The sequence below is a fragment of the Sorex fumeus genome, unplaced genomic scaffold (genome assembly GCF_029834395.1).
Source record: "Sorex fumeus unplaced genomic scaffold, SorFum_2.1 ptg000044l, whole genome shotgun sequence".
NCBI classification, from domain to species: Eukaryota; Metazoa; Chordata; class Mammalia; order Eulipotyphla; family Soricidae; genus Sorex; species Sorex fumeus.
The window spans coordinates 14,473,127-14,490,305 of NW_026606101.1; the positions used below are offsets into that span (position 1 = coordinate 14,473,127).

At 51.8% G+C, this 17,179-nt stretch overlaps 1 protein-coding gene across 1 annotated transcript; it reads left to right on the forward strand.

The window, feature by feature from the left end:
• The first annotated feature begins 11,118 nt into the window (after positions 1–11,118).
• LOC130030558 (neurensin-2-like) lies at positions 11,119–16,876 on the forward strand. Its single transcript, XM_056121883.1, has 3 exons — positions 11,119–11,242; positions 13,288–13,482; positions 16,451–16,876. Exons 2-3 carry the CDS (start codon positions 13,297–13,299, stop codon positions 16,874–16,876), a joined length of 612 nt encoding a protein of 203 aa, XP_055977858.1. The 5' UTR covers positions 11,119–11,242; positions 13,288–13,296.
• Positions 16,877–17,179: the final 303 nt, after the last annotated feature.

The window sequence follows — 17,179 nt, forward strand, 5'->3', positions numbered from 1 at the left end:
AGGGGTTACTCCTGGCTTATGCACTCAGGAATTATTCCTGGCGGTGCTCGGGGGACCATATGGGATGCTGGGAATTGAACCTGGGTCGGCCATGTTGGCTGCGTGCAAGGCAAATGCCCTACCCGCTGTGCTATTGCTCCAGCCCCCAAAACTAAAATTTTTAAAAAAGAGCACTCTCTTCTGCTTTTACTGTTTTTGCAAACTCCTCATCTAAGATAGTGGTCCTGGGTCAGAGTGTTGGTACGGAGGATAAGGTGCTTGCCTTTCACGCAGAAAACCTCTGCTCAATCCTTGCACTGCTTATGTTTCCCCAAGCACTGCCAGGAGTGATCCCTGAGTGCACAGCCAGGTGTGGTCCAAAAATAGAAAATAAAAATACTAGCTCCTCCTCAACATATTCTCACTTTCAACACATACATCACTGTATGCACCGATTATTTTGTTGACTGTGAGTTTTTATCCAGTTCACAATTACTCCATGAAGAACTGAACTGCAGCTGTGCTGTTCATAAATGAACTGTCAATTCTTGAGATAGTGCCTGGCACATAGTAGGTGCTCAGTAAAGACTTGTTGGAGGGGGGGGAAATAAAGAATATACTGACAAGTTGAACATACAAACAAGAAATGGGAGGGCCCTAAGGAGCATCTCTTACTTTCATAATTTGTGATAAAAATCAGAGAGAGCTACCAATTTTTTAGAAACATACAGCAAACTCTTCACCGACCTCAAATCGAGCCTCTTTTCACTTGGGGTTTATAGCCAGGTCTCCAAAGTAATTCTTGGAACTAGATCTTTTTTGGAGGGCGGGAAGGAGAAAACGCAGAACTTGACTTTCATTTTGTTAACAGGAAATCCTGAAAACTGAGGGTGAGAAATTGGGTTGCTAAGGAATCTCCAATGATGGGGGAAGAGTGTTGGCAGGCATGGTCAAACACCCTGGAAGAAGCTAGACAGACAGGTTTGGCTACAAGCACCTTTCTCCCACCTTTGCATGGCTTTCCAGTTTCAGGCCGGATAAGCTTTGATAGACTTTTGTCCAACGACCCAACTGTACAAATGGTGAAACTGAGACCTTGAAGGCAAGATGGTGAGCCCACAGTGCCTCCAATTTCTTAGCAAGAGCAAAGACAAAGGGCTTGGGGTCTGGCCTGTGGGGTATGGCTGTGTCGAGTTTGAGGGCAGAGCTGAGAGCGGGAAAGAGTCTCTGAAATATTAAAGAAATCAACTGCAGGAGGCCTAGCATGCCAGGCCCCGAATTTTGACTTGATCCTGAGGGTAACGGAGACACTGGGAGATTTTTAGCAGAGGTCAGAGTGTTTGCAAAAGGAGCCCTTTCACCATGGAGTGTAGACTTGAGATAATATCCGAATGCCAAGGCTCTGCATGCTATACTCTCTCTCCCTCACCGCTCCATTCCCTCCAGCCACCACCTCGTTCCATGTCACTCTATCTCACTGAGACTCCCCACTTGCAGTTCCAGGCATCTGGAAGCTTTTTCCTTTACCCAAATCTGCTTCATCCCACTACATGCATATATTTTGTTTTCTTTTGGTTTTGGGGTCATGCCCAGCGATACTCTGGGGTTACTCCTGGCTCTGCACTCAGGAATTACTTCTGGCAGTGCTCAGTGGATCAAACCGGACTAGGCTGCATGCAAGGCTGGCATCCCACCTGCTGTACTATCTGCCTGGCCCCCTTCATTCTACCATTCTCATTTTTTTTTCTTTTTTGGGTCACACCCAGCGATGCTCAGGGGTTACTCCTGGCTTTGCACTCAGGAATCACTCTTGGCAGTACTCAGGGGACCATATGGGATGCTGGGAATCGAACCCGGGTTGATCGCGTGCAAGCAAAAGCCCTACCTGCTGTGCTATTGCTCCAGCCCCCTCTACCATTCTCATTGTAACTGCCATAGGTCACCAACAGAGTTATGCAAAGAGCTGCCATTATTTCTTTCTCAGGCACTCCCCAAGTCAGGAACTCAGGGCTATTCCTAGCTGTGTGCCCACCTATAACTCCTGGTGCTGTTTGTGGACCAGATGCTGTGCCCAAACCCAGACGGCCACGTGCAAGGTAAATGTCTTAACCTCTGTACTCTATCCGGCCCAACTAGGTAAAGAGTATTGACCACAAAGATTAGTGTTATTATTACTAATAATATTTTTTTGGATTTGGGGTCACACTCGCGGTGCACAGAGCTTACTCCTGGCTCTGTTCAGGGACCATACCCTGTGTCTGGGATCTACCCAGAGTCAGCTACGTGCAAGGCAAGCACCCTCCCTCCTGTTATTATCTCTCAGGTCCTGACCCTGAATCATTTTCTCTCTGACTTTGTACAGAGTATTTTTCATTCAAAGCCTTTTAAACTCCATCTCTTAATTGAATTGTCTTTGGCTTGAGATAATTTAATCAAAGAGAAAGTTTTAAAAATTGGTGTGAAGGCCATACCATCAACCTAATCTTTGCCCTGAGACATCTTAATGAATTAGTAGATTTTACTGAGCTCATCACTTTTTTTTAAAGCTCACCCTGTCTATGTGGGAATCTATAAGCATTAAACGACCTGCACTCAAAATTTTTGGACTGGGGGCTCGAGTGATAGCACAGCGGGTAGGGCGTTTGCCTTGCATGCGGCCCAACCCGGGTTCAATTCCCAGCAGCCCATAGGATCCCCGAGCACCGCCAGGAGTAATTCCTGAGTGCATGAACCAAGAGTAACCCCTGTGCATCGCTGGGTTTGACCCCCCCCCCAAAAAAAAAGCAAAAAAATCCAACAAAATTTCTGGACTGGGAGCCAGAGAGATAGTACAGATGACAGAGTTCTTTCCTCGCATGCAGCCAATTTGGGTTTGATCCCCAAGATTCCATTTGGTCCCTTGAGCACAGTCAGGAATAAATCCTGAGCTCAGAGGCAGGAGTAACCTCTGAGCATCGCTGGATGTGGCCCAAAAACAAAAAAGAAAACCAAATTTCTGGACTGTATTCTTTTACTTTCTCTTGCAAACCAACCAATTTTATCCTCAGCTTATGTCTCCTGACTATTTGGACATATAGAACCAAAGGTGCCTGAATAATCTAGTTCCCAAATGATGACAGCAAAAGGACTTTGTATTTGTGTCTCTGGGGCCATACCTGGCAGTGCTCAGGGCTCTTCCTGGCACTGTACTCAGAAGTCACTTCTGGGGGTGCTCAGGGCGCCACAGGGAATGCTGGCTGAGATTCAAACCAGGATTGCAGAAGCCACATGCTAGGCCTTTGTGCTACATATCTGGCCCTACTGTAAAAGTTTTATCAAATATTTTGCTTCTGCCTAAGACGGATTATCAGTTTTCCCGCCTGTCAACTCAACAGTGAGGTTCTGTAAGGTTTATATCTTAAACATATTCTGAAGAGCTGCAGCCCCTATGCAGGCCCTTCCATGAGGAGGAGAGATTGGAGGGTCATACGCTCCATGTTTTTTTTTTTCCCCAGTTTGGGGGCCACACCCAGTAATGCTTCGGGCTTACTCCTGGCTCTGTTTTCAGGGATCTCTCCTGGAGGTGCTGGGGGAACCGTACGGGGTGCCAGGGATCAAACCTGGGTATACCTTACCTGCTGAACTATTGCTCCAGTTGAATGCAACCCATTCTCCGCCCCCACCACCCCAACACACACTTTATTTAAACACTGTGCTTTACAAAGTTGTTTATGATGATTTGTTACAGGCATTCAATATACCAACGCCAATTCCACCAACACTGTCCCTTTCCTTCTACCGTTGTCTCCATTTCTCAAACCACCTCGCAATACTGTCCCAGTAGCAGGCCCACAATCATTTATTTTATATCGTTTGTTACCACAAAATGAAAAAATGGAATGATCAAAAAGTACTTCGGTAAAAAGAAAATCTGTGAAAATTGTATCTCACCATGGGGACATTAAGTCCTTGTCTGAGGGTTTACTAAGCTGTTGTTGCTAGCTAATCCTTCTGTGTTAATGTTTTTTGTTAATCAAGATTAGTTGACTTTTACTTTACATTCCCGTCTAATCTGGTGTGCTCCTACTGGGATGTTAGAATTGTAGAATTTGGAGCTGTTGCATGGCATGACTGTGAATGTGGCCATGCACTCTGAAAGTCCAGAATACTGAATTGGGCAGTTGGGCTGGAGGCCTGGCGGCAGCTGTTACTCTCTTAAGTGCAGCTTCAGCGGGCAGACATTTGGCCCAACCCCCTCCCGAGATCACCCCAGAAGTCTCAGTAGAGACTGGTATCGGAGAAATGTTTGCAGCTAGTCAATCTCTTTAGAGATTTAATTCTGAGTCTCTGGAACAGGGCAGGTAGATGAGCATACATGATGGCAGCATGAGTGGGACATGGGTCCAGGGCTTCCAGAAGTATGGGAAGGTGCAGGGAGGTCGCCCACCCTGACTCCGAGAAGGTTTGGAGTTTTCAGTCAATAAAACCCTGGTGTACCTGAAATTTTCAGCAGGTAAGTATGCGAACAGAAGGCAATCCTGTTTCAAATGCTTTAACTCTCATGGCATTAAAACAGCTCCAGATGATTCGACATCTCTCCTCCTGAGAGCTGAGGAGTATTTAAGTCTCCCCGCTTGAATCTGACCCCTGCGACTAATGAAACAGGGTTGAAGTGACTTTGTGTTGGTGATGAGAGTCTGGCTTTGAGAAACTTGGCAGCTCTCACCTCTTTTCTTTGGCGGTGGGGATGGGGGCGTTGAAGTTGCTGGGGCTCAGGGACTACACCTGCCTCTCTGCTCAGGGGTCGTTCCTGGCAGAGCTCTGGGGACCACATGCAAGGTTAGAGATTGAACTGGGTGGGCAGGCAAAGCCAACACCTGAACTGTGCTGCCTTTCCTGCCCTCACGTCCTCTCTTTTGAGATACTCATTCTTGGGATCAAGTCTGGGAGAGCTTTCAAGTGGTGTAGACTTGAGCCTCTTGCCAAAGCCTGTCCAGGTGGCAGATCTGTGAGCAAAGAGAATGGTGTATTATGCAAAAGGAGAACCCCAAACTTATGCCCTGGGCCGGAAGTGACCCGAATCACTTCACCCATTGCTCCTTGGTTCTCACTACTCACTACTCACTCACGACTGGGCTGAACTTCAAAGGAGCTGGGAAACGTGTGAAGGACATGGAAATTTGGTGAGCACCCGTGTCCTTACCTCAGTGTTTCAATAATTACCTCTTTGAAAAGGCAATACTGGCGCAGAGGCATGAGCTGTGCAGAGATCTGGAGAAAAAGCAACAAAGTCAGAGGAACAGTTATATGCCAAGGCGCTGAAACCTTGAGATAGGAGAGGAGCTCTTGGTTTGGGTCACTCAAATAGGCAAGAAGCCCAGGTGAGGATTGGAGAGATAGTACAGTGGGTAGGGCCTTCATTTTGCATGCCACTGACCCAGCATCCCATGTGGTCCCTGAGCCTGCCAGGAGTGATCCCTGAGCTCAGAGCTAGGAGTAAGTCTCAGTGCCAGGTGTGGCCCCCAAACAAAATATAAATAAACAAATAAATAAGTAAATAAATAAAAAGAAGTCCACCTAACTGAAATCTTGTTGAGTGAGTGTATGTCAGAAGATATCAAGGAAGAAAATAAGGTTGTGGGGAGGTACACTAGAGGGGTACACTTCACCTTCTAGCTTGACAGGCCAAGTATGGACTGGTTTGGGATATCTATTATTTGAAGAACCGTCTCATAACTCTACCATAAAACACATTTGGTTCTTGGTTCTCAAGGTTCTTTAGTTCTATTCTCCTGTGATGGGGGAAGTGCTGTGGGCTTGAATATTCAAGTTAGCACCTTATGTTGTTTTTGTTTTGGGTCACACCCAGGGAAGCTCAGGGGTTACCCTTGGCTCTGTACTCAGGAGTTACTCCTAGTGGTGCTTGGGGAACTTTATGGGATGCCAGGGATCGAACCCGGGTTGTTTGAACGAATGCAAGGGAAGCACCCCCCTGCTATACTATCTTTCTGGCTTTCAAGTCAGTACTTTCATCCCAGGTGGTTCAGTATAGCTGCTGGGATTCATTTGGGTTGGAAGTTTGACCTGAGCTCTCAACGGAAGCACGTACATGTGGCTTCCCCAGCAAGGGAATTGGGACTCCCAAAAGGGGCATTCCACAGATGCATGTTCCTAAAGGGAGAGGGTGGGCAGGGAGGAAACAAGCTTAAAATCTGGCTTGGATGAAGCACACATGACTGCACTGCTCTCACTTTTTTTTTTCTTTTTGGATCACACCTGGCAATGCACAGGGGTTACTCCTGGCTCTGCACTCAGGAATTACCCCTGGTGGTGCTCAGGGGACCATATGGGATGCTGGGAATCAAACCCGGGTTGGCCGCATGCAAGGCAAACGCCCTACCCGCTGTGCTATTGCTCCAGCCCCATCTCACCACATTCTTATGGGGGTTAGTTTAGTCCCTGGGGACAGTTCACATTCAAGGGGTGAACTCTGCATCTTGAAGGGCAAAGTGACAGAGTTGTGGCCATCTTTCATCCATCACAGTCTTCTTCTTCTTCTTCTTCTTCTTCTTCTTCTTCTTCTTCTTCTTCTTCTTCTTCTTCTTCTTCTTCTTCTTCTTCTTCTCCTCCTCCTCCTCCTCCTCCTCCTCCTCCTCCTCCTCCTCCTCCTCCTCCTCCTCCTCTTCTTTTTCTTCTTCTCCTCCTCCTCCTCCTGTCACACCTAGCTCTGCGCAGGGGTTACTCGTGGCCCTGCACTCGGGAATTACTGCTGGCGGTGTTCAGGGTACCATATGGGATGCTGGGGATTGAACCCAGGTTGGCCGCTTGCAAGGCAAACACCCTACCCGCTGAACTATCGCTCCAGTCCCCAGTCTTTCCTTTCTACCTTGAGTTAGATGGGATGTTCTGAGAGAATGTTGAGCAGGGAAGAATTGGAGTCAATTCAAATTCATCATGGCTGCAATGTGAAAAGACCACAAGGGACAGGGTCAGAAAAATGGTGGGGGGAGTGGTGTGTGTGTGTGTGTGTGTGTGTGTGTGTGTGTGTGTGTGTGTTGGAGAACACGGTCACAGGTCTAGATGGTGCAGCCTACTACAAATCTAAGCTACTTGGCACGGCGTCTGGCTCCACCATATTTTGGGGATGGGGTGCGGCAGGTAGGGCCATACCAGGAAGTGCTCAGTAAATATTCCTGTCTCTGTGCTCAGGAATACTCCCTTGAGATGCTCAGGGGATCATAAATAGTGCTGGAGACTGAACCAGGGTCATGGACATCGAGGATACAGGGGAGGAAAGTGCCTTGCCTCTCCTACTCTCCTTCGGCCCCTCAGTCCACATCCTACGTGTGGCTCATCCTTCACAGAAGCATCATTAAGTGATGCCTTGCTGGAGCTGTAGGGCATGTCCCTCTGGTGCCTGGCTGCTCAATGGGGTGGCCTCTAACCACACAGGGGATATTTATTGGCTATGTTTTGTTTTGTTTGGGGCGGGGGAAGACCACTGGATATGCTTGAGACTCACTCCTGGCAGTGCTCAGGGAACCAAATGCAATGCCAGAAATTAAACTGAGGTTGATTGTGTGCAAAGCAAGCTCCTTGGCCACTGTACTATCTCTCAGACCCACGTAAGGCTATTTAAACTTACATTTAGAGAAACCAAAATTAGGGGCCGAAGAGATAGTACAGTGGGTAGGGCACCTGCTTTGCACAGGGCCATCCTGGGTTTGATCCCTAGCACTCCACATGGTCCGCTGAGCCCACCAGGTGTGATCCCTGAGCACTGCCGAGTATGGCCCAAAAGCCAAAAATTTAAAAAAAAAAACACAAAAAATAAAATAAAGTAACCAAAGTCAAACAAAACTTAGAATTCCATTCTTCAGTGGCACCGGCCAGATTTTTTTTATTTTTCTTTTTGGTTCACACCCTGCGATGCACAGGGGTTACTTCTGGCTCTGCACACAGGAGTTCCATACATATCCTGCACTCAGGAGTTACTCCTGGCAGTGCTCAGGGGACCATATGGGATGCTGGGAATCGAACCTGAGTCGGCCGCGTGCAAGGCAGGCAAATGCCCTTGCTATCTCTCCAGCTCCCACCGGCCTTATTTTGAATGTTTACTAGCCCAATGTAGAAACACCTTCGTATTTGGACATGCTCTGACCTTCCTCCCTGGTCTCTCCGTGGCTACTCTTGAGCTTTGTACCCTGTCCTGAGGCGGCATTAGCCAGAGGAAGCTTTTCAGTGTGGAAATCTGTGTCCAAGCCTCCCCCTCTTACAATCCTTCCAGGCTACCACCATTGGGCTACAGCTGAAAATTCTCCCCTGCAGATCTACAGCTCCCCAGTTTCAGCTGCCCTGCACTTAGTGTTCAGTGACAGGATTTCTGCCTGTCACTCCCCACTCCCCCCTTTCTCTCTCACACACATACGCAAATGAGTTCAATGTACCTGCAAAGCCCTTTGCACATAATGAGCACCGTATGTTTGCTATTATTACCAGCCTGTGTTCAGTAAACATTCATTGAACTGCCTGCCAAGCACTGTTTTATGAATGCAGCAGTGAACAAAAATATGGCCTGTCCCCATCATGCAGAGCTCATTCATGCTGTGTCCTCAGCCTCCAGCACAAGGAGATAGAACGGGTGCTCCGGGCCTAAAGCCATGCTGCCCAGTGAAGCTCTGAGAGTGGTAGTGTTTTTCCCAAGAACATGCAGCAAAGGTGGGGAAGACCGAGGCGGTATGCACAGCCAGGGATGAAACAGATGAGGCTGCCGGGCAGGAGCTGATTCTCAGGCTGGAGTGGGCAAGGCATTTGCCTTGCACGTGGTTGACCCGAGCTTGACTCTCAACATCCCATATGATTCCCCAAGCACCACCAGCAGTGATTCCTGAGTGCAGTCAGGAGTAACCCCTGAGCATCACCAGGTGGGCCCTTTCCCTCCAAAAGATAAAAGAGCCGATACTCCAGGGAGAAGCACCACAGATGTACAATGCCCGGGAGAGTTGGAGTTTGAGGGGTGTGTGTGTGTGTGTGTGTGTGGAGAGAGAGAGAGAGAGAGAGAGAGAGAGAGAGAGAAGAGAACAAGGGAGGCTGTTTCCTTAGCACCCCCCACTTCCAGGAGGGAAATAGAAGCATCTCTCCAAAATACCTGCCCCCCACACTAACCCCGTTTTTTTTTTTTTGCTTTTTTGGGTCACACCTGGCACACAGGGGTTACTCCTGGCTCTGCACTCAGGAATTACCTCTGGTGGTATTCAGGGATGCTGGGAATCGAACCGGGGTTGGCCGCGTGCAGGGCAAACTCCCTACCCGCTGTGCTATTGCTACAGCCCCAAACCCCATTTTTAAGATGGCAAGAGATCATGGGAAGGAGGAAAAGAGCACAGAGGGAGGACAGAAGACTTAGTGAGAGGGTGACAGGAGAGGACTTGGGTAGCAAGAGAAAGGAGGGCCAGAGCGTGGTGAGGCTGCTGACGTGATAGGACAGCAAGGAGGATGTCCGCCTTGCACGCCTCTGACTTGGGTTCCATCCCCAGCAGCCCATATGGTCCCCTGTGTCCGCCAGGAGTGATTTCTAAGTGCAGAGCCAGGAATAACCCCTGAGCATCACCTGATGTGGCCGAAAAACAAAACAGAACAACCAAACCCAAACAAGCAAACAGAAAACAGAGTGAGGGGCCGGTCAGGAGAGAAGGGGTACTGTTCTAGGGGGCTCCGGGTACAGGATGGGGACTGGGCATGCAGATCGGTGAAGGGAAAGTTCCTCCCTTGGAGGGGTGCGAGCCTCGGGAGGCAGCATCGCCGGACAGGGATGCAGGAAGGGGGACCCAGGAGGTAGTGGAGTCTGCCCGAGGGATCTGGGGCTGAGGTGGGTCGGGGAAGAGCCGCAGGGGTCCGCAAGCTGCAGAGCCTGCCCCGGGGACACGCGGCGCCCCCTCCACCCCGCAGCACCCCGCCACCACCCCCGCCCCCCACACTGCGGCGCAGGCGCCCGGAGGCCCCGCGTTGGCTCGGCGGAGACTGCGGGCGGAGAGGTGAGCTCAGCCCTGCTCCGCGGGCGGCCCGACCCCGCGGGGTCCCCGCGCCCTCCAGGCTCGGAGACCCCTGACCCGCCACCCTTCGCGGGGAGGCTCCGGCCGAGGGAGGTGGGGTGCCAGGCTGGTAGCAGCGCCTAGGGGTCGCCCCGAGACGGCCCTGGGTCGGCCTGGGGGAAGTGCAGGCTTCCTAGGACGGGACCCCGCCCACCCCGCTAGTCAAACCCACCGCCCCTCTCTGCCTCAGTGTCCCTCCCGGGGGAGGGAGATGCAGGCACTGTCCACCCAGGCAAGGGCGGTCCCTGCACAACAGTGCGGCGGTGGGCGCTGGGGCCGTTGGCCTGGTTTCCCGGGGCCCCTTCTCCGGCCTGGACCGTGTTGGGCGCGGTAGGGGATGGGTCTGGGGGTGCGGGCGGGCGAGTCGAGGGAGGCCGTGCAAGGTCAGAGCATCTATTTTCGGGGGGTGGGGTGGGGGGACCTGCGCCAGCCACGGCGCAGAAGATGCTGCCTCCCGACGCAGACCCCAGGGCGCTCTCTGCCCCCTGCCCCCCAGCCCGGGGACACGCCCTGCGGTGCCTAGGGCAACGCCAGTCCCGGGATCCCCTCCTCCTTCGAGCCCGCTCCTCTCCTTGCAGCCCTAAACTGGGGAGGGGGGAGGGGGCGCCGGGGCCAGGCTGAGGCGTGACAGCGCCAAGGTCACCTTCTTTTGAGGGGCCGCCGGGCCGCCGCCCCGCCCCTCCCACCCCGCAGCCTATCACTGAAGGGCTCTACTCGATGACTGACAGACTGACTGACCGTCCCTCGGGTCCCCATTGGTTCTCCCACCCTTGGGGGCGTGGCCGTTCCTGGCCACACCCCTCGCGCCACGCCCGGCTCCTGGTGGTCCAGTTCCTTCCCTTGCGGAACTTGCTCGGTCTTTCTTCGTTCTCTATGTATACAAACAAGCATGCCTGATTCCATACATGCATACGTGCAAACATATATGCGTACGCACATACACCCGCGCTTACACATATGCATGCTTACGTATGCACGCGTGCATACATATCCTGTTCACACGCTTGCATGCGTACGTGTATGTTGCTCTTTTCCTGCTTTCTCTCTACCCCCTCCTCACCCAGCTGCGGTAGAAGGCTCTGCGGAGAGCCGCGCCTTATCGACCTGCTTTCAGGAAGGTGCTCCGCAGCCTGTGTGGATCTGTGGAAGCTCGGAGTGGAACGGCCCAGCAGGCACCGTGACTCCGTGTGTGGGTGTGTCTCTTTGTGTCGTTGGTGGGTCTGTGTGAGTGTCTGGGGAGCAGTAGGGAAGACTTGAGGGTTATTGGAGAAGGGCTAAATGTGTCTCTTTTTTTTTTTTCTTGTGGATCACACCCTGCTATGCTCAGGGGTTACTCCTGGCTCTGCACTCAGAAATCACTCCTGGCGGTGCTCGGAGGACCATATGGGATGCTGGGAATCGAACCCAGGTCCGCCTCCTGCAAGACAAATGCCCTACCTGCTGTGCTATTGCTCCAGCCCCTAGATGTGTCTTTGATTAATCACTTTGCTTCACTTTGTCTGAAGCTACCCAGAGGGATGGAGGGGACTTCTTTCCAGAAGCTCTGGGCTCTCTCATGGGATTTTCTCTACAAATCTAACAACTGGAGGGCCTCTGGTGGAGTGAAGATTTCTTGGGATTTAGGAGGAAGTTGTCATGGGGAGGACATCTGCTGTGGGGGAGGTGTCTGTTGGGGCCATGAAGCTTGAGGGAAACTACTTGATGAATGTCAGCCATGACAAGTTACCCCCAACAATACCCTGGAAAGGAAGGGGCCGACTCTTTTGCTCTAGATATGGGGCTCCAAAAGTCACGGTCACGGTCCGGTCACGGTCCTCCCGTTGTTCATTGATTTGCTCGAGCGGGCCCAGTAACGTCTCCATCATGAGACTTGTTGTTACTGTGTTTGGCATATCGAATACGTCACGGGGAGCTTGCCAGGCTCTGCCGATCCGGTGAGATACTCTCAGTAGCTTGCTGGGCTCTGCGAGGGGGCGGAGGAATCGAACTCGGGTCGGCCATGTTGTCCGCTTGTAAGGCAAATGCCTTACCGCTGTGCTACCGCTCCAGCTCAAAAAGTGCGGGACAGAAATAATAACTAAGGCTCCAAGTGAGAGTCCAAGCGAGTAAGGTGCTTGCCTTACACACAGCTCCAATTTAATTTCTGACATCACTTACAGTCCCCAGTTGTTGGTTTTTGTTGGTTTGTTTTTGTCTACACTTGGCTGTGCTCAGGGCCAACTCCTGGCTTTGCACTCAGGGATCCCTCCTGGAGAGCTCAAGGGAACATATGGGGTGCCAGAGATGTGCAAGGTTAGCACCCTACTTGCTGTATAATCGCTCTGGCCCCACCCAGTATAGTTCTTATAAAAAATAGTAATCCTGGGTTGGAACAATAGTACATTGGGTATCTTTGTCCTATTGTCTGCCTTGCACGGCTGACCCAGGTTTGATCCCCAGCATCCCATATGGTCCTGCGAGCACTGCCAGGAGCAATTCCTGAGTGCAGAGTCAGGCGTAAGCCCTGAGCATGGCCAGGTGTGACACAAAAAACAAAACCAAAACAAGCAAGCAAAGAAAAAAGAAATAGTAATCCTGGAGAAATTACAGTTCCAATAAACAAAACAGCAACCATTTCTCCGTAGCAATCACAGAAGCTATATAAAACAGGTCTGAGGCTAGCCTTGTTTTACAAACAAGGAAATGGAGTTTTAGGAAATGCAGATTAGTGATAGTGTATTAGAAGTGGTGGAGTTGGGATTCGAACCCAGGCCATTAGACCCCAGGACCCCAGGGCTGGAGCAATAGCACAGTGGGTAGGGCGTTTGCCTTGCACGTGTCCCATCCGGGTTCAATCCCCAGTATCCCATATGGTCCCCTGAGCACCGCCAGGAGTAACTCCTGAGTGCAGAGCCAGGAGGAACCCCTAGCATCGCTGGGTGTGACACCGCCCCAAAAAATACCAAAAAAAAAAAGAAGAAGAAGAAGAAGAAGAAGTAGATCCCAGGACCCGCAGTGACCGTCATGGTGTGTCTTCCAGACTCTCACTGATCCACACCGACAGTTCCAGGCCCCTGGGTTAGACATCCCACCACACTGGCTCCTTCCTTGGGACCGGGAGGCTGGGCTTCCTAAAGGCTAAGTTAGGACTATGGGGAATGTCAAACCAAGTGAGTGAGGACCAAAGATTCTGGGGGTGTGGGAGGGTCGCCTGGGCAGCTCTTCCTGATAGCCCACCGCTGCACCTTGCCTCCTGCAGGGATCCACAATGACGAGTTGTCGCTATGCCTGCAGCTGTAGTTGTGGTCCCAAAGTGGAAGACGGCAAGTGGTATGGGGTTCGCTCCTATCTGCACCTCTTCTACGAGGACTGTGCGGGCACTGCCCTCAACGATGACCCTGAGGGGCCGCCCCTGCTGTACCCCCGCCAACCCTGGCCGTCACTGTGCTGGAAGGTAAGGCTGGGGGGGAGACGCAACTCCGGGGATTCCCCATGGCTGCAGGGAGGAGGTAGGGCCAAAGGCCAGAAAGAAAGGTTTGTTCAAGCAAGATAGAACTCAGTGCAACTCAGTAATAAAGGAAAACTGTCGATCACTTTATAGAGGAGATCAGAAGTTGGTTGCATTCAGGCAAAGTTTTGTTCAGCAGTTTAAATTCTTAAAAATTTTTAGGCTGAAGAGATAGCACAGCGGGTAGGGCATTTGCCTTGCACGCGGCCGACCTGGGTTCGATTCCCAGCATCTCATATGGTCCCCTGAGCACCGCCAGGAGTAACTCCTGAGTGCAGGGCCAGGAGTAACCCCTGTGCATCGCCGGGTGAAACCCAAAAAGCAAAAAAAAAAAAATTGTTTAAAAAATTAATTTTGGAGCCAGAGCCAGCAATGCTCAGGGCTTCCTCTTGGCTCTGCACTCAGGAATTACTCCTAGCAGTGCTTGGGGGACCGTGTGGGATGCCGAGGAAAGAACCTGAGTCAGCTGCATATAAGGCAAGCTGCCTGACCTGCTGTACTATTGGTCTGGCCCCTATTTTTTTTTTTTTTTGCAGGGAGGGGGTTGTTTCCTGGATCACAGCTGACGGTGCTTAGGGGCTATTTCTGGCTCTGTGCTCGGGAGTGACACCTGGAGGTGCTCAGGGGACCGTATGTGGTGCTAGGGATTTGACCCTGGATCAGAGCTGATACCACCAACACGCAAGGCCAGTGCCTTCCCTCCTGTCCCCTCTCTCCAGTCCCTCTATGCAGCAGTGTAAACCATTATGCTGAGGCTCTCCAGATCTCATTGAGTTTTCAGACTACTTGTGTGAAGCCACACCTGGCTCCCATGTGGACTCTGTCTTACGCTGCATCACACAAGGGAAACCAGAATTCCTTCTAGAATTTCCTTCCGGAAAAAAAAAAATCAAAAGTCAACCCCAAGGACTTTGCATTACCAGAAGCCTGACACGTATTACATTTGGGTTCATGTGCCCAGCCCAGCCCAGAACTAACTGCTGTAGCTAAGCAAGGGTTGAAACTGATCAGCAGAATGTAGGCCTTAGCCCACTTAAATAAATAAAGGGCTGGAGAGATAGCACAGCAGGTAGGGCATTGGCCTTGCAAGCTGCCTGCCCCGCTAAGCCAGGTTCAATTCCTCCACCCCTCTCGGAGAGCCCGGGAAGCTATCGAGAGTATCTCACCCTCACGGCAAAGCCTGGCAATCTACCCGTGGCGTATTCGACATGCCAAACACAGTAACAAGTCTCACAATGGAGACATTACTGGGCCCGCTCCAGCAAATCGATGAGCAATGGGAGGACAGTGCTACAGTAAATAAATAAAACACTGGATACTATGACTGGGGCAGGGAAAGATATGAGGGAAGAAATCGATGTCCATGCCAACCGGGGCGAGTGGCAGGGGCCTGGGCTGGACTGGGAAGGCAGCCGTGAGCTGAGTCTCAATCCTGGGGTCTGAAACCTATTGTCTCCCTCTGCTTTGAAAGGCATTCACTCTAGGTAGGAGGCAGAGTGTCACACCAGCAGAGTGAACATCCAACCTTGGGCTTGGTACACTGTGGCTTCTGGGGCAAGCAGTGCTCCCAGTGCCCGGGGTGATCAGGGAGGGCCTTGGGGGGAGGGTTAGTGAATGGGTCTTTTTCTTTCTTTCTTTCTTTCTTTCTTTCTTTCTTTCTTCTTCTTCTTTTTTTTGGGGGGGGGCTTTTTTGGTTACACCCAGCAATGCTCAGGGGTTAGGCCTGGCTCTGCACTCAGATATCAGTCCTGGTCGTGCTCAGGGGACTATATGGGGTGCTGGGGATTGAACTTGGGTCAGCCACATGCAACACAAATGGCCAACCCGCTGGACTGTCGCTCTGACCCCTCTCAAATTTCTTGAGCATCTTATTTTTTAATTTTTATTTATTTATTTATTTTTGCTTTTTGGGTCACAACCGGCAATGCACAGGGGATACTCCTGGCTCATGCACTCAGGAATAACTCCTGGCAGTTCTCTGGGGACCATATGGGATTCTGGGAATGGAACCCGGGTCGGCCGCGTGCAAGGCAAACGCCCTACTGGCTGTGCTCTAGCCCCTCTTGAGCATCTTCCTGCAGTGTGTTATAGACTCTCGGGGACTCAGAGTTTAACATTTAGCTTCTGTCCTCGAGGAACAGGCTCGGTGGGGCTCAGTTAGTGATTTTGCAAACACACGTTCAGTTGTTGCTCTGTACTGGTGCTGTGCTGGGCCTAAAAGATCCCTGGCAAGGCCTGGACAGTCTCTGTTGTGGTGGTTCTCCAGGCTCTATTGCATGGGGGCAGGGGGCAGACGTACATCATGTGCAGAGTAACCAGGCACACGTCCAAGTGAGCAGTCAGGTCTTTCAGTGGGTGAACAGGCTCAGTGATGGCTTGAGTGCAGAGCCACGGACCTCTTCAAGTCTGGGGTATTCTGGAAGGCTTCCCTGAGGAAGTGAGATCTGAGGTGAGAGCTGACCTGACTGAGAGATAGAGGGTAGATGGGAGCTACATACTGACAAAGGGGCACTCAAGGTGGGCGGGAGGAAGGCATTGCAGGTGGGATGTGGGAAGAAAAGAAATCAAAGATGCCTCGGGATTCCAAATAGAACAATAGGCTGGAGGAGATAGCACAGTGGGTAGCGCGCTTGAGTGCTTGAGTGCAGGTGACTTGGAATCAGTCTCCAGCATTCTGGATTGTTCCCTGAGCCTCGTCATGAGTGATCCCTGAGCACAGGCCCAGGAGTAACTTCTGAGCACTGTTGGGTGTATCCCCCGAACCCAAACCCAAAACCAGCTAGGACATGAGAACTTGTGGTCTCAGTACACAAAGTTAGATCCTAAAGGCGTGTGATACCTCCGACCAAGGGGCTGGCACCCAAGGGGTCCCCAGCTCTCCCTGACGGCCTGCCAACCATTTGCCACTCTCTAGATCACCCTGTCGTCAGGAACGCTGTTTCTGCTGCTGGGTTTGGCTGCCCTAACCATGGGCTACGTGGTGCCTCCCAAGCTGGAGGGCATTGAAGACGGAGAGTTCCTGGTACTAGACCGACGGGCAGTCGACTACAACCACACCCTCCTCACCTGTCGCCTGGCGGGCATTGTGCTCTGCATGGCGGCCGGGATCCTGCTGACCTACTGCCTGGCCAGGGCCATGGCCAGCTGGCAAGGCCAGGACTACAAGGCTGCACTCTTGGACACCGAAGCTGAAGGTCAGGTGGAGGTCTTCGAGGACGAGCCCGAGCAGCACTTCTCCCCGGTCTTTCTCGACGACGGCGGGCAGTCTTGGCTCTCACCCTCCACCAGCCTGTTTGGACAATCCTTCGTGCAGACCATCCAGCCCCGGCGGGACTCCTGACCAAAGAGGACAAGCCCGACCTGGGGCATGGACCCTTCGTCCTCCCCACAGTCCCACCTTCCCACCCCCCCAGGGCTTCCCCCACCCAGTAGGGCCCTTTTGGTCGACTCCTCCAGGAGGCCCAAGCTCAGGTCACAGAGCCTGGAGTTCACATCCCTGAGCCTTCCCCAGGGCTGGCGCCCCAGACATTTGAGATGTCAGCCTTTCCCAAATACTCCCCAAGCTTCCCACCCTGTCCTCCTTCCTGAGAAACCCCCAGGGACAGAAAGCAACCATGTTCCCACCAGATCCTGGTTTAGAGTG